This window comes from Miscanthus floridulus, chromosome 8, assembly GCF_019320115.1.
Source record: "Miscanthus floridulus cultivar M001 chromosome 8, ASM1932011v1, whole genome shotgun sequence".
In the NCBI taxonomy this organism is placed as follows: Eukaryota; Viridiplantae; Streptophyta; class Magnoliopsida; order Poales; family Poaceae; genus Miscanthus; species Miscanthus floridulus.
In genome coordinates, this window is record NC_089587.1 from 138,407,578 (window position 1) to 138,433,115 (window position 25,538).

The 25,538-nt window shown below is 42.7% G+C and overlaps 2 protein-coding genes across 3 annotated transcripts; one reads left to right on the forward strand and one right to left on the reverse strand.

The window, feature by feature from the left end:
* Positions 1 to 216: 216 nt before the first annotated feature.
* On the forward strand, positions 217 to 6,118 carry LOC136473572 (oligoribonuclease-like). 2 transcript variants are annotated; one of them, XM_066471221.1, is made up of 9 exons: positions 217 to 409; positions 596 to 744; positions 1,358 to 1,465; positions 2,068 to 2,144; positions 2,915 to 2,996; positions 3,091 to 3,146; positions 4,519 to 4,605; positions 5,274 to 5,364; positions 5,643 to 6,111. In XM_066471221.1, exons 2-9 carry the CDS (start codon positions 633 to 635, stop codon positions 5,762 to 5,764), a joined length of 735 nt encoding a protein of 244 aa, XP_066327318.1. In that variant the 5' UTR covers positions 217 to 409; positions 596 to 632; the 3' UTR covers positions 5,765 to 6,111. The 2 variants fall into 2 exon arrangements, with proteins under 2 accessions (XP_066327318.1, XP_066327319.1); XM_066471222.1 differs by lacking the exon at positions 1,358 to 1,465 and having other exon boundaries at positions 5,643 to 6,118.
* Positions 6,119 to 8,444: 2,326 nt separating this feature from the next.
* On the reverse strand, positions 8,445 to 13,724 carry LOC136473573 (7-dehydrocholesterol reductase-like). Its single transcript, XM_066471223.1, has 13 exons — positions 13,477 to 13,724; positions 13,034 to 13,259; positions 12,640 to 12,695; positions 12,085 to 12,187; positions 11,934 to 11,999; positions 11,729 to 11,842; positions 11,433 to 11,559; positions 10,128 to 10,228; positions 9,853 to 9,978; positions 9,707 to 9,771; positions 9,520 to 9,601; positions 9,357 to 9,439; positions 8,445 to 8,897 (listed from the first exon to the last, which is right to left on the reverse strand). Exons 1-13 carry the CDS (start codon positions 13,623 to 13,625, stop codon positions 8,831 to 8,833), a joined length of 1,365 nt encoding a protein of 454 aa, XP_066327320.1. The 5' UTR covers positions 13,626 to 13,724; the 3' UTR covers positions 8,445 to 8,830.
* Between the last annotated feature and the right edge of the window lie 11,814 nt (positions 13,725 to 25,538).

Genomic DNA, 25,538 nt, shown 5'->3' on the forward strand with positions numbered 1-25,538 from the left:
CCGCCGAAAGGCACGGTTCAGAGAGTAACCAAGTTCGAGCTCTCCTCCCCTTCTCTCAACGGTACAAGAAGGAGCTGTTTGGGCTGCCTTCCGTTCTGGGCCATGCAGGGTCCATGATTCAGTTAGGAAACCCACTCCGGCCCAACTAGCCTAGCATTCGTCCTTGAGTGCCTGGAAAGCCCTCTGCGCCTGACTGTCGAAGCTCCATCTCCTTCAGGTGTCTCGGTGTCGTTTTCAGGCTCAGGGACTGCTTCACCTTCGTCAGGAGCAGTCGCCGTGGGTCTTTTGCGGTGACACACCCCAACTCCCCAAGCGTGCGCCGCTGCGAGCAACCCCCACCCACCGACGACTGGGCCGGCCGTTGCTGCCTCCCTACTTTGCCACCTTCGCTGGCGACGAGCACCACCAGGTATGCCCTCCCCTTGGTCTTCCCTTCCTGCTGTGCGAAACCGTGCGCCCAAACCCTAAATACTATTCGTATTCGCATCGAATCTAATTACAAGTGTATGTGCATGTATTATGCCTGCTTTGCAAAAACTATCGGCTGTACATGTGTACACCCATGTCCTTTACTGGGTCCGCCCCTGGATTGCAGGATCCAACTGTATCAGCTCAAGATCAGTATTTCTTAGATGAGTAAGCTTACAAACATGTTCTCGGCTCTGTGTCTGGATGCTGAAGATGACCGAGTTGAAGTACCACAGGCGTCTTCCAGCACAGACGAAACTACTGCAAGCAAACCTGGTTGGTGCTCCTTTAGCCCTTCCCTCTTGAATGGAACTTGTGGATAACATGAATCATGATATTAAGTCTCCTTTCTTTGTTCTCCATGGGGAATTGCGTTTCTAGTTCATGTATATCCCTGCAAGTCTAAGTAGCTACACCCTATTTGGTGGTTTAGATGAGTCTACAAGGACAATTAAATTGATGAGAAAATAGTACCCACCAGATGTTTGCCAATGGCATGATGATTGTTTACTCAATGTCTTGGTAATATACAGCAATTTGCCAAGGTTCTTGAGCCCTTCTTGTCTTTCACCTGTTTTTTATCGGAAACAGGAAGGACTGGTCACTAGCAGGTCTGTACTCAGGAATTTAGTGGTCCAGTGCTAAAAGCAAATTGGGCCCTGCATTTGAGGAATGCTGATACCAAATTTTTTGTGCTACCATTATTGGCAAACCTGTTTTTACCTAAAGTTTTGAATTAGATTGTTGTTGTAACAGAGCAGCAATAATATATTTTTGGTAGGGGAACCTCATTTTGTATTTTTGACTGCACGTATTATGTGTCATTGTTTATGACCACATGCTGACTGTAGTTGTTCCAATTTGGTTGAAAATTTCATTCCGTTTCCAGATAAAAATGAGCAGAATGACACAACTGCAGTAAACTATGAGGCAGCACTTGTATCATCATCTGGTGATTACAGGATGCCTTTGGTATGGATAGACTTGGAAATGACCGGTGAGTCGAGTTCAGTTTCGGTGGTGCATTGCCATTTACTTGTTTGTTCAGTTTTCATAATATAATTTTAAATTACATCATGAGTCATGTGTATAATGTTTGAATTTTGAAGACACCATTTATGTTCTGGAATAACTTTTAACAGCTCATGTATAGCATAGCATGGGGTTTTCTAGATTTTTTTTTTCAAAGAATTTGCCAATACTTTTCAGAACATATAAATTGTGGTGTCGTTCATAGTTTCGTATGATGTACTTTTGCATAGTGGATATGACCTGACATAGATTTCTATTGCACAACTGGACACATTGCAGACCATGAGGGATCCAATCTTACATTTCTTGAGAAAACTTTTTGTGTTGTCCTGACACAAGAAAATGTACTTCAAGTGCAAGAAAAATTGGAATATTTCATAATGACTTACTTCCGTCAATATGTTGATGCAGAAAAGAGGTGTTGCAGCTTGAAAATAATTATTTTGTTATATTTTCCCAGATTGTTCTGTGGATAGATCATCAACTAAAAATTAGTTATTTTGCCATCTTTTGTATTCAGCCAGCCTTTATTGTTTAATGTAAGCATGCACTTCCTCGACTTTGTAGGTTTGGATATTACAAAAGATCGGATTTTGGAGATTGCTTGTGTCATAACGGATGGTAAACTTACAAAACAAATTGAGGTTGTCATTGAAACAAAATACTTTTGTTGGTTTGTTCTATATAGCTTTTATACAATGTGATGATGTTGCTCAATCACTTCAACTTTTTCTATAAAACATCCAGATCATAGTCTTTGGGGTACTGAGATTTTTGTTTGACTATTAAATAGAAAGATAATGGCATGTTACTCTCTCTTCCCCTAATTAGCTCATCTTGTTAAAACTATGTTGTCGTGGCATGCATATAATGGGAGAGAAAGTCCATCCCTCAATCAGAGGACAATCCTCCTGAAATCCATTACATGACTTCCTTTGTAAGTGGCCTTAGAGAGGACATTAAACACTTGGTGCTGGCCGAACATCCAACTGATCTCCTGGATGCTTTTGAGCAAGTATATTTATTCAAAAATGAGGGAGCAGTGATTTCAACTATAATATGTTTATGGATTTGACCCCAGCTTGCACACCACATTATGGTATAGGTTTCATTTTGGTTAGTTCCATCATCATTTTCGTGGTAAATATGGCTAAATTCGAATGCCAGGTGACTGCTAACTAGATTATGTTTATTGACACATTATCCCATTGTTAACTGGCGATGACCCATGTGGGATATGATACTTCAAATGCTTTAATACAGTGTCCATGCCAATGTTCCCTTAGTGATGATATCATTAAGGAAAGAAATTGTTCATTATTTGTAGTTCGCTAGTCATGTCAATGCCTCATACATGTTGTCAGCACCATGTATAAATTGAATTATTTAACATGATTGGCTTGCTATTTTGCAGGGTCCTGACTTGGTTATAAGCCAGAGCAAAGATTGTTTAGATAATATGGGTGAATGGTGCAAAACTCATCATGCAGCTAGTGGTAAATACTACTCTTTTCTATATATAAAAAAAGAAAATTTCTGTTTTATTTTTATGTCTGAACATAATTCCAAGAGCCTTGATTTCTAATTTAGGTTTGACAGAAAGAGTACTGCAGAGTGAACTTTCTGAACATGATGCAGAGGCAAAAGTATGTTTTTCTGTTTGTGGTGAACATGTTTTCCCCCCTGGTAATTTTGTTTGTAGACATAACTGAAGTTACAGCACTCGAGTATGTTGCCACGGATATTTTTAAGAATGTCTCCACTAATTTCATAGGACTATTTTTTTTTTCTGTTTTGCTGTCTCGACTCTCGAGTAACCCATCCACAATACTCTAGTAATCTAGTTTAATTTGGCACCTTTGTTTGAAACCTATGCCATTTGAATATTCTGAAAGGTTTCAGACATGTCACACATTTTACAATGACTATGTTCAGTGGTTAACTCAATCCACACCACCTTACTGTCTAAGCATCTTTTAACTGTTCACCTGAATCGCTATAGTTCTTGAATTTGGTTGTGTTACGTATGTTTTTCAAAACCCTCGATTCAGTCATATGACTAAGCAGCTTCACCATCTGGATAAGGGGTTTGATTCTCCAATTCTAGTCAGTGGAATCTATATTTTTTTCTATGATATTCATATTTAAGATTCTCTATGATAGCAATCTTATGAAGAGCTCCCATCTAATTTAGAATCGCGATTTTGAGAACCTTAGTGTTATGTGCCAATATCATTGCTTGCTTACTCAAATAAACAGCTTTAGGAACTGACTAGGCACCACCCTCCTTGGTAGCACCTAATTGCCTCTGAGCTCACCATATGTTTAGAACTCTGAATGGGGAACTGGCCACATAGTGATGGAAACATGGTAAGATATTTATGGTCCTGTTTGGCAGAGCTCCCAGATATGATTATCTGACAAACAGTTTTTCAGAGAGAAGTGATTCTCTGAAATTAACTAAGAGGCTGGGAGCTAAAAAAAGTAGCTTCTCCTGATTTTGTGAAGTGATTCTCCATCGTGATTTTGAGAGTGAATCAAAGAGAATCACTTTCAGTCACAGAATCACTTCTCTCAGAGAACCGGCTTCCATAGAGAATCAGAATCAGATGGAGCTCTACCAAACAGGCCCTATGAAAAGTTGACCCCGAAATCTGCTAAAAAAAAATAATTTATTTTTCAGTTTGAATTAAAGAAAATTGATTTGAGGCTAATTTGAATTTTGAAGAAACACTATAGTAATATGTGCACATGAAAAGACTAATTTCTAGAATAGCAGTGTAACATGATCAAATTGTATAGTGCACGAAGTCCATCTAAAGTCTTTCTTTTAGCTTATTGCATTTTAGTGCAACAATTACATGAAACCTTTAATTATTTTTTGTCTCCATTTACATGTAATTAACTATCTATCACACTGAAGATAGTGGATCTCAAAAAACCTCTTGCTTGAATTGTCATAACCAATGTATTGCTTTTGTTTTCCTAACAGAGAATCTTCTATTGGCCCATTGGCAGGTTTTAGACTTTGTTAGGAAGCACATAAATTCAGGCACTCCATTATTAGCTGGGAATTCTGTTTATGTGGATTTACTATTTCTGAAGGTTAGTATGAATAATTGGTAATCTTCTTTTATTTCTACTCAGCACTTTTTTAAGTATAGTGTACCCCCAAGAACTGTGGAAGTATTGCACTTGACTATCAAAACATCTGAGTTCAGTTCCTCTTCTTTTAAAACCTAGATACTTTGCCTGATGCTTTACTTTGGAAATTTTGCTGATATGGAGGTGGTTTTTTTTGCCACTAATCAACTTATGGCTCAAATTCACCCAACCAGACTATCCAGGGATTTAAAATGACCTGTGTTATAGAATATGAGGTGGTTAAATGACTGTCCAAGGATGTGCAAAAAATGCTAATTACTACCTTCGGTCATAAATGATCCGTACTTTCTGTTGGAATGTTGTTTGTAGGATTGAATAAAATTACGATATTACAAAATAATTTTTTTGAGAAAAAAAATCATACATCTATATTTCGATTATCATTATTTTAAAAGATCATTATAGTCAAGGCGCTAAGACTTTGGAAGCTTGACGAAAAGTGTCATGTAATCTACTTATCATGACTGAAGGGGGTATGGATCACATTCGCATTATATTTCTCAATAAATAGGATGGATGTTTCCCACTTTTGTGAAAGCATTTTCCATTTGAAATTCGAGAATTCAACCCTTGGTGGCTGACATTTTTGTTTGCTATTTTCCTGCCAGAAGTACATGCCACAGCTTGCAGCCGTCTTCTCTCATGTAATTGTCGATGTGAGCAGTATAATGGCTTTATGCATACGATGGTACCCCAAAGGTAAATTAATAAATCTGGTGGCCATGCATACAAGTACTTTCAGCGTCTGTAGTACTTGAAATGCCAAGCAGCGGCAACAGTTTATATATTTTAGCATCATTGTCATTTCATTTGTAGCTATTTTGGTTTAATACCAAATCAGAATCCGCAGCTTTGCTTCCAATGTGGGGTGATGAGTAATACTAGCAGAATTCCAGTTTCTGCTAGTATCTAAAATAATCTTACTGGACTTATGATGAGACTGAACTTATTCGTTTGCTGTTGAACTCTTTATACAGAAAGGAAACAAACTCCAAGAAAGCAGAAAACCCACAGGGCAATGGATGATATTAAAGAAAGCATCGCCGAACTGAAGTACTATAAGGACAACATTTTCAAACCACAGAAATCAAAGCGGTAGCTGCATGTGAATAGTTGAATCAACTAATAGCTAACCAGAATTGGAGAGGGATTTTCAGGTCAAAGCCGAATGCCTTGCTTTGGGCTATGTAAGGGGTTACGTTCTGTGCATCAATTAGTGTTTGGGTTTATGGCACTATTACTTCGTGATATTCTGAAGCCTTCCTGGATGCGTCTCATAGTTGCTGCATCACATGCATACATACTATCGATTACTTTGGAGGGACTGAGAAACCATCCCACCCAAATGATGAACTGGTCCGTCAAGCATCCCATTAGTTTAAGGAGAACGGAGAAGTCTATTTTTGACCATTCAACTATTTTGCGAGTTTGTTTCTGGCAATGTAACTCAATAGCCAGAAATCTTTAACTACTAAATTATCAATACCGGACAAATTTGATCATCTAGCTGGTTTCAAATGTGGTTTTGTATTTTTTTTAAAAAAAGAATAAAAGCTGGTTTATTTTTGAAAAAAAAACTCATAAATAGTTCATTTAAAATCTGAAAAATATAAACTAGTACCCAAAATATTTCTAAATGTATAATATATTGGTTGGTGCTCTATTTGGAGTTAGTGTTTTATTGTTTGAAGTCATGTTCATAATTTATTTAGTTCATTATTTTTACACTATACTCCCTCCGGCCCTTTATCATCCTGTTCGCTTGTTGGTTTCAGTCAGCCCAAACCAGCCAGCCAACAGTGTTTTCCTCTCATAACAAATCAGCATCAGTCAGTCCAAACCAGCCCAGAAATTAACCAGCGAACAAGCCATATGTCCGTCGCCCAAGCATTTTGCAGAGAGACCAATGTTCATGAGACAAGACTTGAACAACCTTATAAAATAGCCTTTCACCAGCCGCAGAGCAATGCCATTAATGCGAAGCTGTGAGAAGGGGAAGGGATAAAGGCTACTGCACAGGTGACATGTGCTGTGGTAGTATGACACGCCTATACGGGGACTCGATTAGAACACCAACCACAAACATTCGGGGACAACCTTTCAGATCAAGAATGACCAACGTTAAGGGACAGACAGAGGCCTTGTTTAGATGCAAAAAAATTTTGCAAAATGGCTACTGTAGCGTTTTGTTGTTATTTGGTAAATAGTGTCCAATCATAGTCTAATTAGGCTTAAAAGATTCGTCTCGTGGATTTCGTCTAAACTGTGTAATTAGTTTTATTTTTTATCTATATTTAATGCTTCATGCATGCGTCCAAAGATTCGATGTGACAGGGAATGTGAAAAATTTTGCAAAATTTTTTGCAAACTAAACTGCACCGGAGTATATTGTATCTTGAGAATCCACAGTAGGCTATGAATTAACAAAAGATCTAGAAAAGGACATCAATCTCCCATGTGCCTTGCTACACATATAGATAGTATAGCATCCTCCAAAAAGACAAGTGACTCGTTACATACCGGTTTGTTTCTTCTTCATCGCGTTTTCTTCTTCCTCTGTCATGACTCGTGACCGTGGCCGCGCTTGCCTGCCCTTGCGAACTTTGGCCCATCGCTGCCCTGGCCACGTGCGCCCACGCCTCGCTGCCCCACCACGCTCATCTTGTGGCCGCCGCCGCCACCCCGGCCCTTACCCAGCGGGCGCCTGCGAGCTCCGGCCCCCATGGCCGGCCACACCCCCACATCCACACCCGAGCAGGAGGATGAAGATGATGAAATCATGTCGTTCCAACCAAAATATCTAGCTAAACAGTTCCTGATGGATCTTATATCCACTAGTGGAATTGCTCCGTGGTAAATTCTAGGTGCAGAGGTTACTCTTGTTTTAACTTTTTCAGTGGTGGAGCTGTCACGTCCTAAATCAGGCCCCGCCCTAGCCAGATCCAACTGTCCATGGGCTCGTCGTTGCTCACTAGACACCACATCAGCCCTTCCTCTTCACTCAGGACCTTAGCGCCGACCAGAACTCCGAGAGAAACCACCACCTGCGCCAGTGTAGAGACCTCCGCGTAGCAGCACGCGGCCATGTCATGGATGGGTCACGTACTCACGTGAAGGTGGGCGAGGCGATCTTGGAGATTAGAGAAGGGTCACCTGAAGTCACAGATACGCACTCCAAAAAATAAGCCAAACAAGATCATAGAAGATAGGGGGAAAAAAATCCAAATTACTCCTCCAAGTTTGACATATCTCTATATGTCCTCATAACCTAACATTTAATTCGGTTTACTCATCTATTTCAGTTGGCCTAATTTAACCCACGACAAACTTTGTTTTTTTTTATTTCTCGAAGTACAAGTTGGGGTTTAAATTTAAATTTTGTGAGTGATAAAGAACATCTAATTTATGTTAAAAGATACATCACACTTTTTATCATTATTTTAATAATAGAACATATATAATACTCGATTCGTTCTATATACAAAATCATCGACTCAATTTGTAACGGAGGGAGTAATAAATTAACACTAGAGATACAAATTATATGAAAATAATGATAAAAAATCATAATTTATTAGGGAGTAAAACTCAACCTGTATGCGAAGAAAATAGAAACAAATCTTGTTGAGGGGTGAACTGAACAGACTGAAAATAATTCGAGGGAGTTATTCAAACCCAGACGTTTGTTTATATGGCTATCTGGACATAGGACAAAATTAGGAGTAATTTGGACATTTTCTTGAAACATATTATAGAACCTAATGAAAAATATTACTATACAAAAAAGGTTTTTGGCTTAAAAAGAAAGGCAACTGGAGCAACTTTAGTCATTATCCGTCGAACAAATACAGCACACAAATATTATTCAAAGCGCTACAGGATGTCACCAGTCCCTGTCGACTGAATGAAAGAAGAAGAAACTATTACATTGCACCCCTGAGAAGGCAAGACTACCCCCTACTGTCTAACAACAAAAGGAGCAAGCCCCATCCCTGGATACAGGACACATACAAGGTAGATGCCAAGTTGCCTACACCTAATACTGCCTACAACGCGAACCTACCAGCGAAATTACACAAGCAGTAGCAGATCGGTTTGAAGACTGGATTGAGAATCGTAGCATCTGCTGAGCTTAATATCAAGAGTCGTCCAGAACCCAAGATGCTCAGTAAATGCCAGGAATGACTCTGTATGGTACTTTGTTGCAATACATCTTCCAGTACTTCCCGTATCTGCATTTACATCCGTAGCTCACATCAGATTATGCATTAGGGACATCGAAGTGCCGAGTTTTGTAGCTAAGTACTATCTCCAATCAAAAATAAATTAAATTGTTGATCTTTTTATGGTCGTTGAGTCCAACTTTGATCACTATTTCCTATTATAATGTAGATGTAGCTAATAATTATATGAAAGCATTTTTCAAGACAAACATGAAAATATGATGTGTGTTTCCACATATATAACCTATTGAAGGTTGGAAGTTCCAAAAGTTTGGCTGGATATTGGTCACAGTGTCTAGTATCTATGACTAGAGGTGGTACCGCAAGAATTATCTCCTTTTTTGATAGAATGTACAAGGATACTTCAAAAATGAGCATTTAGCAGTTTTAACAGCAGGATCTTGTGCCAATGCTAACTACAAAGAGTATAAATATTCAACTGATTCATTTACTAGTTGTAATACTTACTTCGATGAGCACCGGTCATCATCCCTTTTTGCTCGGTCAAACAATAATATAGTCAGAAAGATCACATAGAAGTATGGTAGGAACTGCAAACACAGAAGGACCAAGTTACGACAATCCTCACTAAACTTGTCATGTATCACAATCAGAATATGGGCAAGCTTACGTGACTGAAAAGAGCTGGAACAGTCCAGAAAAATGCAGATAGAATCTCTGGGACATAGTGGAAGTGACGTGACAAGCCCCACCTGTTAAAACGGAAAATGAAGTTCATGTCAACAGCTCATAAATTTTCTTGAGATAAAAGTAGTTGCACAATTTTCTATGAACCATATAACAATTCTCTAACTCACCATCCAGAAGTCAAGAGAAGACTGGTTTTAGTTTCTCCCTTTGTAGTCTGATAAGAGGCAACAATCTGAAATTTTTCATCAGAACAGTCCAGGTGTGAGAATACAGCAAGTTAATTTGGAATCAATTGTATCTTAAATGTTCCAACCTTAGATGGAGCCTTGCCCCAGACTGAGCATTTCCCATTTGTCCGTCGAAATTCTTGGCGCTGACGGTCACAATCATAGTTTATGTATATGCACAACATTCCAGCTAGAAGAATTGAGAGTGCTAACTGCAGAAGGATTTGCAGAGAACAGATTTTAATCCATTGGGACTAAGCCAGTAAATACGCAGTGGATAGAAAGCAAACAGCAATCAAGGTACTACAGTATACAGACCAAAATACCAAATCATATCAAAAGCAAGGCATTTGGAAAGAACCTGGGGACCCAAATTCACAAGGTGGTTTACAAGGTACATTCCAGGCGAAGTATATATGGATGGAACCCATACCAAGCATCCCCAGCAGATATAGAAACCAGCTGGTGAAAGATCATGTCAGACAAATAATGGCAATAGAACATATAGATATAAAATACGGAGGAAAATAAAGAGCACTTTGTAAATCAAAAGCTATGTATTTACAAAAACCTATGACGATATTATCACCAAGCTATTTATGAGGGTTTCTTATGACCTACCTGTCTTTTCCTAGAACAATTATGCTATAGAGAAAAGAAATATTTTCATCATAGTAGGGCCTTCGTCTTTGAGTTTGGTTCACACTCCAATGAAATAAGATTCAGGCCCCACAGGCTATTTAAAGGCGACAAGGCAAGCTGGGTGCACCTTATCGCTTGCCTACGCGACAAGGCGTAACTAGACCATAGTGTTTTCGTAAATGGCAAACAATTGGTCACCTACAGTTTAACCATCATTCAGACAAAATGGCCAATTGAAGGGGCAAAACAGCTATTTAAAGGGGATAGACAGCCAATTAAACAGAAACAGGGTACCACTGTAGCGTTCAAACGGGCTAAACGACCATTTAGGGGAACAGTGCTAGACCACCAAGGCAAGTTGGGTCAGCCCAGACGCCTAGGCAACACCATTGAAATAGAGTAGGCTACAGGAATATCTAAACTCCTTTCATCACTGTTTTTTTTTTTCATTCACCATTTAATGTTTACAATCTGAAGGAGATCAAAATCTTTCTCTGGTAAGGTCAGTTTTGCATCTGCAACTCCTGGTAATTGTAGTAGTTCATAAATATTATGTGCAGTGCTCACACGTTCAATGAAAGTGGACTGGTAATGAAAATTCTGATGAAAAATATGCTCTATTTTATGTGTTATGCAAAGCTTCTATGTTTTATTACGTAGGAACTGAGCCTAGTTCAGTTGGATGTGGAAAACCAATGTTAGAATTCTTGTTGAGGCAATTTCAGATGCCTATTTCTCTTAACAAAAAAGCTACCTAGTTCCTCCTAGGTTATTAAATTGTTTCAATGCAAATGGTGATAGAAGAGCAACATATCTTGCCGTTTTGTGACAACAGTGGAGCAACTACATCATGTGAGCACTTCCACACATGACGATAGCACTTTTCAAATGAAATATTTATTTCACTTGATTTTAAAAAACCAAAACTTCTCAAAGTGAAACAAATTGAACATTACATAAAAAGCAAAGCTAGTGGAGAAAATAATCATCTGAATTCCATAGTACTTTAATAGAGCTGTAATACCTCTATCATGAGCAATGTCCATAGTACACCAATATCCAGATTCCCACCAAAAGAACTTAGTGATATAGATCAACATAAGTGCAGTATTCACAAGCATAGAATCAGCAACTCTGCCGTTCATTTCATACTGCACAGCAAGTGTCCAAGGAATCAACTGTAAGTCCAAGGGATAACTGCCTCATATGATGGACTTTCCATCTTTAAATTGGCATGGTAATACAACACCACCACATCAATGAGTAACAATACCAAAAATTGTGAAACTAACATAAGAGAAGATATTATAATATTCTGACCTGCTTTATGCAGTACGTTACAGCAAGAACAGCCCAGGACATCATACCGAAACGACAGTTTGTGAAGACTTTGATATCAAAGTACTTGCCAATACGAGGGTACAGCTCCATACCCTGGAAAATTGAGTGTTATAAGAATGGACCAACAAAGAAGCACGTACTTTGTTATCAATGTCAAATACAGTGTATATTTAACAACACTTACCCAGTAGAAGTCAATTATCACATTCCCTGAGGATCCAGAGTCAGATGAAGATGGAGCTACATGACCCTAGAAAGGAAAAGAAAATGTTGATGAGATGAAACATAGTAGCTAATGAAAAAAGGAAGCAACGCTGTTTTTTAACATAGCTCACCTTTATGTAGAGAAAAATACAGAACACAAAGCTTCCAAAAACAAGAGCAGAGTATATCTCCCCCAAGTGATCATACACTATTGCAGGGTTAAATATACCGAACCTGACACAGAACTTTCTTTGTGTTAGCCAGTTTACTTGCGGACAAATGACACATCGGCAGACACAATTTAAGAGGGTCAACACCCCAATTTGGAAAGGAAATTGGAGGGATAAAGCAAACTCGATTAGCTCCTATGCTTATAATAACAAAAAGATACATAGAAATGCAAGCGGAACTGAGAATATCAAAAGATAGAAAAACTACAGGCACACATACAAGGATTATCAGTTTGATGACCACAAGGTCAAAGGTTCCAGAACCTTATTTTGCTCTATTTACAAGATGGATGAATAGTGAAGATGTGTGATGGAGTGCTGATAGCAGGTAAATCATATGATGCCAACATTTATTCATTTCATGCATGCCCTTCAACATCTCTTGAAAGGGGAGCAATGGAACCAAGTTAAAATTACACGAACAGAAGGTTGACCAAAGAAAAAGGATAGCCTTACCACCACAAACCGAGGTAAGTTATCAAGGTCACTGCATATGCTTGTAAGCCATTTGCCTGACAACAAAGAAGAGGACAAAATTTAAACAAATGCAGGCTATAAGGCAAAAGGTAGTAGTACTAAACGCTTGCCCTAATTTGAACAGCAAAACCAATGAACCACACAATAACATTGAGCATAACAATAAATAACAATATCAGTTAAACATGCTAGGGCACTCGGACAGCAGGTAATCAGGTAATAGTTGCCTAATGTTGTTGCATTTAGTAGTAATTAAGATAACAAAGCAAGAATATAAGGTACAACAGACACGAATTGGACAATATTGAACAGTACGATTTCAGAGAAGGGACGAGGTTCACACAAGTTGTACACCAGGAGTGACAGCACGGACCTTGTAGACCGGCACGTTCCCGGCAGGCGAGATGGGCCCTTCGAAGCGCTTCCCAGGGAGCAGCAGCTGCAGGACGGCCTCGAAGAGTCCGAAGCCGAAGATGATCTTCCATGCGACGAGGGTGGGCATGGGCCAGATGGCCTTGAGCCCCTCGAGCACGCCTTGCTCCCTGAGGTGCTCGTAAGTCCGCACCACCGATCCGTCCGCGTGCACCATCGTGTACCACCTGCGCGGCGCCGAGAAAAATCAATCACAACAGTAATAAACAGCCGAACAGCCGTCCTCCCCCTCTAGAGAAATTGCTAGGGAGCGACGAGACGAGACGAGGCTCGGGGGTTGATCCGAGCGGCGGGTCAGGAATGCGGGTGCGATTGGAAGGAGCAGGGAGGGGGGGGGGGGGGGGGGGGGGGGGGGGGGGGGAGAGAGGAGGGAGGCGCACTCACAGGAGGATGACGAAGGGCGGGCAGAGGGAGAGGAGCGCGAGCATGGAGGTGTAGGTGACCAGCGCCGAGTGCACTGTGGTCGGCGGCGCAGGCGCGGCGGCAGCCGCGGTCGACTTGGCGCCGGCGGAGGAAGGCTTGAGCTTCGCCATGGCCGCCTCCTCGCGATCTCGCTGGGGCCGCGGTGTGTGACTGTGTAAGATGGAAGGAGAGAGAGAGGGGAGGCGACTTGACTGGGAAAAAATCTTTGGAAGGGAGTGGCGGGGTGGGTGCTCTGCTCCCGATCCCGATCTGAGGCGGCATGCCGCTCACGTGCGCCAGCGGGGAGCGGCTCGGGCCGGGGCTGCGCCACGCGAGACGGCGAGAGCGTTGGCAGACATGGTTTTTGTGCGAGAACCATGCGCACGTGGCACGTGATGCATGCCTTATGTACAAGTAACAACTGGGGATCGTAGCTAGGGACGAAGCGAGAGAAAAATTTAGAAGAGGCTGAATAAAAAAAATAGAGGTTTTTTTATCTTCTCTTAATCTTAGCTCCTCTTATCTAATACATATATGCATAAAATTTTAAGAGAGGGCTTAGGGGGGCTCCACATGCCCAGAATCGGTAGGGGGGGGGGGGGGCTAGAGCCCCCAGCCCTACCGCTGGCTCCGTCGCTGATCGTAGTCTGTCCAACTGTACAAGCTTATCCAATGTCTTATTTGTCTCTCATCTTAATTTCGACAATAATACAGTTAAGACGTCTGGACGACGGACGCCCTGTCCACTCATTTTCGCATCTGTTCATTCCTCCCGCCCCCTTCCCCCACCGCGGCATCTCTGCACCTACCGCACCCACGCCACAACGCTCCTCTACCAAGCCGCGCCCCCCGCCCCACGCATGTCGCACGAGGCGCGCCCCGCTGCCTCCCTCTCCGTCCTCCTGCTCCGGTGCGGTGACAGGGCGCGACCCCGGCGGCGGCCCCGGCGCGGGTGCGTGGCCCTGCTCCAGCACGGGTCGACGCATAGCTCCATCATGTGCGCGCGGCATTGCCCCAGTCCACGCCTTCCACCCGCTCCCCATCCCAGACCCGCCCTTCGATCCGGCCGCGACCATGGTGGGTTCGACTCTCCTCCTATCGGGGGCAGCAGCTATGGATCAGAGCCGGCGGGTGGTGGAGTTGTACTCGCCATTCGTCTGAGCAGATGTTACGCTTGAAAGTGCATGTTGCAAGCGTTTGTTTCAAGTGTTTCAGATATTTCACATGTATGTTGCGATTGTTTCAAAAGTAGATCGAGATGTTGCATATGTTGCAATGGTTACACACGTACGTTGTAAGCTTTTGTTCCCAATATTTAATCTGTGTTTTCCGGACGCATTTTGTAATTGTGTTTATCTGGATGTTGCATATATTGCATGTGTTTTATTCGGATGTTGCGTATTGTTGCAATGGTTTTTAAGTGTGTTTTAGGTGTGTTTTTCAAGTGTTTCAAAAGCATGTTTCAAGTGTTTCAACTGTCTTCAGACGTATATTGCAACCGTTGTATTTGGATGTTTCAAAAGTAGATCGGGTGTTGCATCTCTCCTCCTCCCACCTTCTGCTGCATCATCTCTCCTGGAGCCGACAGGGCATCCACACGAACGACGGATGGGCGATGGGCGCGGGACAATGGAGCTGCGTGTGTCGGGCACAAGCGAGGGAGCTCCATACGGACGGACGCTACCTCCAGAGCGGGATGGGCGCGCTGGGCGGAGGGGGCCGCGTAGGTCGTAGTTTGGGAACAGGGGCGTAGATGTGTGGTGACGTGGGTGCGGCGGGCACGCTCTCCTGTTGTGCGGGCGCAACAGACGTAATTCTATTTTGATTTACGTGAGAGGGCGTGACGGGTGCGTTAAACGGGAGTCATGTCCGGACACAGGCCTAGGGCCGGACATCTGGGTGCTAGGCTTGTCGTCTTAATTTTGATGACCGAATATCATCTTTGTCTAGCACGATTTCTTCGATTTCATGGAGGGTTAGGCTCAGAGATCAATGTCCTAGATTTTGACGAGACAAATATCTTCATTGCTCTGAGTTGAACTATCTTGAGCTATAACTTTGGATTTTTCAAACCATTTGATCAAAACTACACCTTTTCATCCAAATGTCATTTTTTCATATAGTCCAATAAGATTTTTTATTCTCCTCATAATATGACTTCGCATAGCTTGACTTGTGCAAGACTCAATGCAAGTACTCTCCTTTTTACCTTAGCCGTGGTCCATTGGCGCCTAAGTCATCACTTGCCCTTAACCTTTGCTTAAACCTCGAAGCCTTTTACTTGTTATCTTCACTTTTTAGGCCATCCCAAGCCACATAGTGATTTGAACCAACAATGAGCATAAATTGAAATCCATTTCATTTGCATTGTCGTCTTTTGCTTAAACTAGATTATTTTCATGAGTTTCCTTGTTAGTAATATTCATATTGAGATCTTTCAAGGGTGTGTTTGGATGGGTGCATGCGTATATTTAATTCTCCTACGACGGAATCTACTCGTGTTGATGAAGAACCAGTTTTTACTATTAATATGTATGATCCAGTAAATTGGGACAATCTTGATAACAAAGCAAGGGACATATTAGTGGAGAAGGGGCCTATTAGAGAAGAAAATATTGTGTTCCAATGGATGCCAGATCAAGACATTTTGCATACACTCATTATTCTAGAAAAATGAGCAATGGCGAGGTACGTGATAGGAAATGGTTGGTCTATTCAAAAAGTGTTGACAAAGTGTTTTGCTTTTGTTGTAAGTTGTTTGGTTCTAGTAACCACAAGAGTTCATTGGGGCATGATGGCTTTAGAGATTGGAGCCATGTTAGCGAAAGACTAAAAGAGCATGAAGTTAGCGTGGATCATATGACCAACATGAACTCTTGAAATGAATTGAGAGTTAGATTAAGCAAACATGAAACAATTGACAAGGAGTTGCAACATCAAATCACAAAGGAAAAAGAACGCATAAGGCTAGTTCTACTAAGAATTGTTGCCATTGTAAAGTTTCTTGGTAAACGCAGTTTAGCTTTTAGAGGATCTAGTGAGCAACTTTACAATGATGTGAATGGTAATTTTTTAGCTTGTTGTGAGATGGTTGCTGAATTTGACTTGGTAATGCAAGACCACCTTAGACGCATTCAAAACAAAGAGCTACAATATCATTATCTTAGTCATAAAATTCAGAATGAGTTGATTTCACTTATGGCTTCTAGAATTACAAGCTCCATCATAAAGATTGTTAAAGAGGCCAAATATTTCTCAGTTATTCTTGATTGTACCCCAGATGTGAGTCACCAAGAACAAATGAGCTTGTTGGTTCGATGTGTTCATATGTCTGATGAGAAAATAAAAATTGGGGAGTACTTTCTTGGTTTCTTGAAGGTGGATGACACATCTGGTGAGAGGCTTTTCAATGTATTAGTTGATTCCATCAAATCATTTGGCCTTAATGTTGATGATATTAGAGGTCAAGGTTATGACAATGGCTCTAATATTAAAGGAAAACATAAGGGGGTACAAAGTCGTTTGCTTGAAATAAATCAAAGGGCTTTGTATATGCCATGCGCATGCCACAGTCTTAATCTCACTCTTTGTGATATGGCTAAATCATGCAGTAAAGCTATTTCATTCTTTGGAATTGTGCAGAGGATATATATATTATTTTCAGGTTCTACCAAAAGATGGAATGTTTTGCTTGAACATGTTCCAGATTTGACCGTGAAATCATTAAGCAATACTCGTTGGGAGAGTCGCATCAAAAGTGTCCGAGCAATTAGATATCAAGCTCCTCAACTAAGGTCAGCTTTGTTGTGGCTAAGTGAGGATGGAGATACTGAACCAAAGGATAGAAGTGATGCAAAAAATTTATATGACGTGCTTGGCAGCTATGAGTTCATACTTGGTATGGTTATTTGGTATGACATTTTATACTCTATAAATATTGTCAGTAAGAAGTTGCAATCACCATCCATGTGCGTTGATTCTACCTTGCAGCATATAGAAGGTATGGTGAATTACTTTCAGAACTACAGAAATACTGGGTTTGCTGATAGTGTGGTTGCTGCCACAGAAATAGCACTTAAAATGGGAGTAGAGGCATCATTTCCAGTAAAGCGTCGTTCTGTTAGGACAAACAATTTGATGAAACTGAATGCAATGAAGCTATCTTGCAAGCTGAGAAGGATTTTGAAACTTTTTATTTTTTGGTTATGGTTGATATGGCAATTAGTTCATTGAAAAGCAGATTTAAAGAACTACAGCCATTCAATGAAAAATTCGGATTTCTAATGAATTCAACATCCTTGAAGGCAATGGATGGTGCTGATCTAAAAGACCATTGCATTAAATTTGCAAAAACTTTCTCTTCAGATGGTTCATCGGATGTTGATGTAAATGATATGATTTCTGAGTTAGCTGTTATGCAGTCTACTGTGCCAGATAAGCCAATGTCTGCTATGGAGATTTTTGAGTTTGTCACAGAAGCGGATTGTTATCCTAATATTTCTATTGCTTATCGGATCCTATTCACTATGCTTGTGACTGTGGCCTCAGCTGAAAGAACATTTTCAAAGCTGAAATTATTGAAGAATTATTTGAGGTCTGTAATGTCCCAAGAAAGATTAAATGGTTTGGCAGCTTTATGCATTGAGAAGAAATTATTAGATGAAATTGATATTGAGGCCATCATCAATGATTTCGCAGCAGCAAATGTTAGAAGAAATTTTTAAGGTAATATAAGATGTATAACTTTTTTGTTGTTTCATAAGAATTTTTTTATGCATTACACTTATTAAAATTATCATTATATTATTAGATTTATATTAAGGGGGCCCATCGCCTGTGGCTTCGCTCTAGGTCTATAATTTGACAGGGCCGGGCCTGAGGGCACGGAATGGCCGAACGGGAGTCACGGACACGGAAGGCAACGCGGAGGCGGCGGAGTCCTATCTTGTACGCCTGGTTCTCCTGCCTATTCGCCTGTTCCTATGGGCCAAATACAAATACTACTACTACTTACCTATTTGGGGTTGGGCCCCCTGGCCTTGAGGGCCCAGTGCAGCGGCCCAGCTCGAACCCCCCCCCCTAGGGCCAGGCCTGCATGTCAGACTCTACTAAGTAAGTTGCATCCACTCATGCAGCTAACAAAACAAGATCTCAATATGTTTTGCATGGTTCATGCAGTTTCACCAAACGCTTTCTTTCTTAGAATTTGCACCAACTGAGCCTGCTTCCCCTCATGTAGGATATACGATGCGGGTCTACAAAACTCCATTCAAGCAACCAAACACACCCTAAGCTTCAACAACCTTTCAACATTATGAGAGACCATTTTCAACTTTGCACCATATGACCAAGCTTCATATAGAGACTTTTTGATTTCCATCAAACCATGTCCCTAATGATATATTCATCATATACTTATCATTTATGCATTTTGTCAATAAACCTGGGACTCATTTCTCATTTATGTCATTTGCTTGACAATATGGTCCCAAACCATATCAACTATACCTGGGACTAAATATATGTCATTATCATGAAATTTGTTAGTCCCTTAATCGTGTTGTAATTCAATTCACCAAAACCCACTTAGAGCTTAGATGCACTTTCAATTGGCTTCCTAAAACTTAGAAGCGTGTGGGAGAAGGAAAAATCGGATGAAACAGGGAAACCATGTGAAAATCACAGTGGAGGGGGCGTCTGGACAAATAACAAGCACAAAACACCTGTGCATATTTGTGGGTTGAGGAGGAGATTTACCAAATAGTTATCTATATGCAGTTTAGATACAAAGTAGTTAGAGTGTTGTTTTCTTTTCTTTTTGCCAAAATCAGAATTTGAGAGTTTTTTAAGATACTCCTAAACTTTTTAATGATAAGCATGCAGTAAATATCCCACTATTAACTCATAAAAATATAGAGTGCGCTCCACGCGTACTATCCATCCGGACACTCCCACTCATGGTTTTCGCACATTTTTTCACTCTCTCAACTAGTTTTCCTTCTTTCTACCCAATTTTTAAGTTTTAGGAAGATAATTGTTAGAAACTATTAGAGAAGGTAAAAACAGATATGCCTATTCATCCCATTCATTGGCATAATCATTAGTTTGCCAAGTAATTTTAAACACTACCACAAAAACTATTTTGAAAAGCGGTTGAAGTCGATCATTGCCATTAACGTGTCCCTAGAAATCAAGTATATATGCTATTTTGAATTTTGTTTTGTAAAAATAATTCCCATGTACTTTGCAAGAATGAACAAGCATCATGTCATCCTACTATATCTCATTCGTCAATTACTTAGATAAAATGGGGTCCTTATGATAAGTGTTCACAAGTTTTTAGGAATATTAGCGAGGAATAAAAAGTATGCAAACTTTTTAATCATGAGAAGACATGGAGATGGAGCATCACTTTTTTTAAAAAAAATGTGTTCAATTTAAAAATCTTTTATTATTTATTGTGTGTGAGAGAGAGAGTTGCAACAAATATTTCTACTAATAATAAATATAAAAAAGATAGGCGCATTACATTAAAATACAAAATGATTGGAATGGAAAAACTTAAAATGATAAAAATGTGCCTAATTATTTAGCGTGAGTGGTCTAGAAAGGTTGATCTAGGGCATCCGCCACTCCCGCTGCCCTTGCTACCCTTGCGATCTTATCCCCTAAGCCGCGACGAAGTTCATTGATCTTGTCACCGAGGTCTTTGATCTTTACTAGACTCTCGGCAAGACGATCGTTGATCTTTCTAATGCTTTCGCACATGGCTTTATTCTTAGCACTAAGTGAGGCGATTGTAGGGCCTTTGGGCAGCGGCTGCTCATCATCGCTATCGCTGAGAAAACCAGCAGGCTACCCTCTAATTGGGGGTTTTGCGACCCTCTTGATCCTAAGGGGTGCACCCCGAGGATTCTGCCGACTCTTTTCCTGATAGAGCCGGCTTGCGCACCGGTTCTTTAGCTGGTTTGTGCCTGAGCGCTTTCCCATACCCTCCATCATGTTTGCACACACCTACAAAGTGTATGAAAGACTAGGGCGGGCGGTGGGTAGGTACAATCTAGCGTGAGAGACCAAATTGCCTGAACGCATTACAACAGAATGTTTCTTCAGTCCGCTATCTTTGGGCGCCTTCCTCTTGAGCCCTATGGCGTCAGTGGTTGGCCTTGTTGAGGGCACCTTCTTCTCCTTGGTGCCACCAAGGGGCGCCTTGGAACGCGCCCAAGACCTCAAGCTAGTGCCACCGCTCATGGTATAGCTTGGTGGTGGCATGATAGCTAGCGGTGCCTCGGTGATCATCCTTGCCTCTTCCCTCATGAAAGTACTCTCGGGAACAAGGTCTATGGAAGCCGGTACTCCTTCAAGGTCATAGGTGGAGCAGGAGGCCTTGTACAAGGTGAGAGCATGGCTATCCATCTTGAGATTAGAATGCTTTGGAGAGGAAGAAAGGAAGCTTGTGCTTGGTGTGAGGAGAGGGATAGGCCATGGGGTGGTTTATATAGGTGTTTTGGCCTCTACAAAGAAGGAAAGTATCATAGCACCGCCTTACCCACGATACACTGGGTGCGGCCGCACCCCCCGCTCCTTGTAACAACCCAAGTTTTCAGATAACCAAAAATCACAACTTAAAAATTTTTCTAAAGCAAACCCATGCATGGTGAGTGTGCATACTAGGAAACCACCCTTGTAGTTGCACAAGAAGACCCCAAGTAGCATGATTGAGCATTTGCATCATAATCAACTTGTGAGTTGCTTCTTCATGATTTTATGTGATGCAATAAAATCAATTAAGCTTTATAATAAATTTGATGTGTGTGTTGCCAACCCCTTTTGGTTTGGATCCTAATACCCTAGTTGACCTCTAGTGGACCCCACAAGGGTGTATGCATGATGGCAACACATGTATACATACATAGGAGCCTAAGAAGTAGAATAGAAAATAGAAAAGGGATTGGAAATAGGGAAGAAATAGGAAAAGGCTAAAAGCAGCCCAGTAGCCACACCAGCCCAGGCCGTGGCCCAGCGCCTACCTGCGCCCGCGCTTGCACGTGTCGAGTGGCCCAGCAACGGCCCACGTCCGCGCCCTCTTTTGCCTCTCACCACGAGACCGACAAGCGGGCCCCATGGGACCCACTTGTCATCCCCCTCGCTACACCCTCCTCTGCTTTTCTCCCCGCAAAGCAGAGCATCTCGCCGGAAGGGGGATCCAAGGCCACGCCTTCCCATCCCCACCGTCCACCCTTGAGCCATGACCCACATTTGCACGGATGCATGCCACGTTGGTGATCCACGCCACCTGACCTACGCCCGCTGGTGCCCCTGCCTGTTGTGACACGAGCACCATGGCCCGCGCTGCTTGCAGTGCCCCTGCACCCACCATACTGCCCTTGACCGAGCACCGCTCCAAATTGGAGGTGCCAGGGCCACTGCACTCACCTCGCTCCACTCTTCGTCATCGTCGTAGTTCTGCTTGCACTGCCTTAACTCATCATGGCCACAACTCACCTTTGCATCGCTAGCCTACTACCCTGAGCCCCACGGTGAGTCGCTACTTCCTCCACTTGCCGTTTCTCACTGTCGCCATGTCCGTCGACGTGGTCTCCCCACTTGGGAGGCCCAAAGGCCATGCCCTTGGCCACCTTGGAGCACAACACATCCACGCGCACCTTCACGAGCACTCATGCAGCCATGCCAAGCCTTAGAGGCTTGGGAACACTAGTGTCCCTCACGCATACCGAGTGACCTCACCATGGCCAAAGCATGGCGAAGGCGGAGCCGTTTCGCCTACACCTAGATGGTAGAGGTAGAAAAACCACCTCGGCAAACTTCGCCTCGCCGAGGGACACACCCTATGCTAGTTGGCTGTCGGAGAAGAGCCCATGAGCCACTAGTCACGTTCTGCCTCGCACAGAGCCGCACGCCTCCCATGCCGCTGTAGTGTTGGAGACAAACCCATTGATGCCGGCCGCCTCAAGGAACGAGGAGGAGCCGATGATGTTTGCCATATCACCATGCACCTAGTCGCCTAGCTGGTTGACTTGTTAGCCGCCCCAAGCCCCTAGGTTGCTGTCACCAAAGCCTCACGGGAGTTCCTCTACACGTCCCACCACCGAGCGAACTCCGCCATGAAGAAAGGTCACCGGCGCCACCCACGTTAGATCCCTGGCAACTAGAATCATGGGAAAAAGGATTGCCTTGAGTCCTAAATGCCCGCTTCACCAGAGCCACCGCCGCCGTCCCGCCCGACGCTGCTGAGCTATGAGCCATAGTTTCAATGATGCCCGCCTCGCCGGAGCACTAGGTGTGCTCAAGGAGGCTAGAGCAACCTTAACAAACGCCTGACCACGCGCATGCCGTGCCACTGTGAGACCGCTAGAGCTGCCGTAGAGCTGCTGCCGCCCCGCCGAAAGCCAAGAAGCCACCTTAGTGCCCCCATCATGCCCACACAAGTTGTAGAGGGACCAGAGGAGGGCGAAGGAGCGCTGCTGAGCCATCACTGAGTGCCACTGGCCAGCCTCACTGTCGGTGAGCCGCGAGGTGCACACGCCCCGCCTGTGCACCACGGGTGCACTCAGAGCACCGTGAGTCAAAGGTGGAGGAAGAAGGGTGGACACGGTCCACCATGGACCATGCCTGCGGTCCATGGACCCCTATAGCACAGTCCACCATGAGCCGCGCTTGTAGACCAAGCCCAATAAGAGCCTAGATGCACGACTTGGGAGACGACCTAACTACAAGTGCCATGTCCCACCCAACATCATAAAATCCTATTAGACATGCAATAATGTAGTTGCTAGTGCTTTATTTAATGCAATGATCTGTGATAGGTTGCATGGTAGATTTGCTTGAAAGCCCTTGCCTTGACGCAACCTTTACCCCTGCACACCTTTTGTCATGATAGACGCTCACATACTACTTGCTTCTACTATGCATTATATCTATGATGTGATGCTTGGTGGAGGATTGTTTGTGAGTGGCTAAGGCACATGGCGCCGCTAAAACTGGTACCAACTTGGGGAGATCTTGGCGTGCATCTTGGGTGTGTGGTGAGGGTTGAGTCAACCTAGCAAGATTCTACGACAAGTCTTGGGATGATTCTTGCTAGGGGGATGTGACCTAGGCATTCCCTATGAGAGGTACCTATGGTAGGTACATGTGAGATAAGGAGGTCCTAGGGTGGAGTGTCTTCATGGGATGAAGCCCCATGATGGAGGTGCCATCGAGGCACGAGGCATTGGTTGGCCCCTTCAAGAAGATGTCTTATTCGGTCACCCTAAGGACCTATACATTCTGGGAACTGGTTCATAGGAATCCTTGCACCCACTCGCTTCCATCGGAGGAAGACGAATGATCGACTAGCTAGGGCGATGCCACTACTACTAGGTTGTTAGCGGATAGTGTAGGGAGGTACGGGTGTGGACCCACACCCTCCTAAGATAGCGTAGTGACCTCTCGGGACCCGGTACTACATCTCACAGTCTCAGCGTGCCGGTGGACTTTGGGGTGGCCTAGGGCTGAGTGGTACGGTGGCATCGTATTAGTTGGAAGGCAGCCCAGAATCAGCCTAGATGAGCCGGATCATCGATGATGGTGATCTTGTGGATAGTGTAAACCTCTACAGAGTGTCTGGTTGATCGATCGATACATATGCCGCCTTTTTGGCTATGGACCTTTCCTGTGTTACCGCTTCACTTGACTAGAGAGAGGTGTCCTTTCTTTTTCTCCCCCTAGGTTTGTTGGATTTCGGCGGTTAGCCGCTAAGGCAAGTTGTGAGAGGGGTCGTCCTTGCCTCTAGAGAGTGAGAGTGTGTTGAGATGTGTGTGATGGGTGGGAAAACATATGTGGATGATATGTGTTAAAACTTGATGAATTATTGTTAAAACTTGACATACTCGCTTAGGGAACTACAACCATAAATAGGTCTTTTGCTCTACCCTTGCATTCCACTTACCACAAAGCAACGCAAAGCATAGGGTGGGAGCCAGTGCCTAGTACAAATCATACTGATAATTGTTTGGTAGGTTCTAAGTCTGAATACGACTACCAGGGAGATGGTTGGGAGGATTAAAGGTCTTGTTCCTGCGCTCAAGTTTGGTTTGTGAAGATGGAGTCAACGCCCGCTGCCGTTCTTCTTGATGTTGTTCTAGTTGCTGCATGCTCTGAGTGATTTTGCCAAGTGGCAATGTAATAATGAGTAAACCTTGCTATTTGTACTCTCCTTAAGATAGGTATTCAATGTATGACTGTGATATTGACTGTTATTGGATAATGTGATGGAATGATCGCCTAGGACTTTCACGTTATACTTCATATCTATAGATTTCCCTTCATGAAAATCGGGATCGTTTCCATTGGTATCAGAGCCATACTTGACCCTAGGATGAGACACTTAGGTTTGGATGATAGAATTAGGAGTGGAACTTGTCTTTTTTGGTTATAGGTACCGACCTTGCATCTTTTTATGCATGGCTTACCTCTTTTCTAATCTGCTGATCCCATTTTATGGAATGATTTGCAGATGGTACCCACAGTTGAGCTTCCCGTCGATGGTCTGAGCTACAGAAGTTTCACTCGGATGCTCCACGATGTCCTTGAGGAGCTTGGTGTCCCCATCGAGCAGATCGAGTACATCTGTCGTGGTAAACCGAGACCCAACAGACTTTAGGGCCACATCGTCATTCACCTCAGGGTTTGTTGGTATTTTTAAATGCACACAGATAAATCTGCAAGCATATGGATACTGTTGTAGCTTTCACCCGGGAGTATTCTAGAGTATCATATTTATCCATAGGGAAACAATGGTTAAAGAAGTTGATAGTTCACTATCATGTATCTACTAACTAGTATACTAACTAAACTAAAGTGGGGGGAAGTGTTGTTTATGATAAGAGTTATGAATAATAATACACATAAGAGAATTCTATGGTATATAAATGAGCAGTCTAGCTAAATTGAGAGGACAACGGTTGAGTTCAAGGTTCCTAAATACTTCTCTATTACTTTGGTTCTATTCTAGTTTAGACTAGAGGGTATGACTAAAGCAT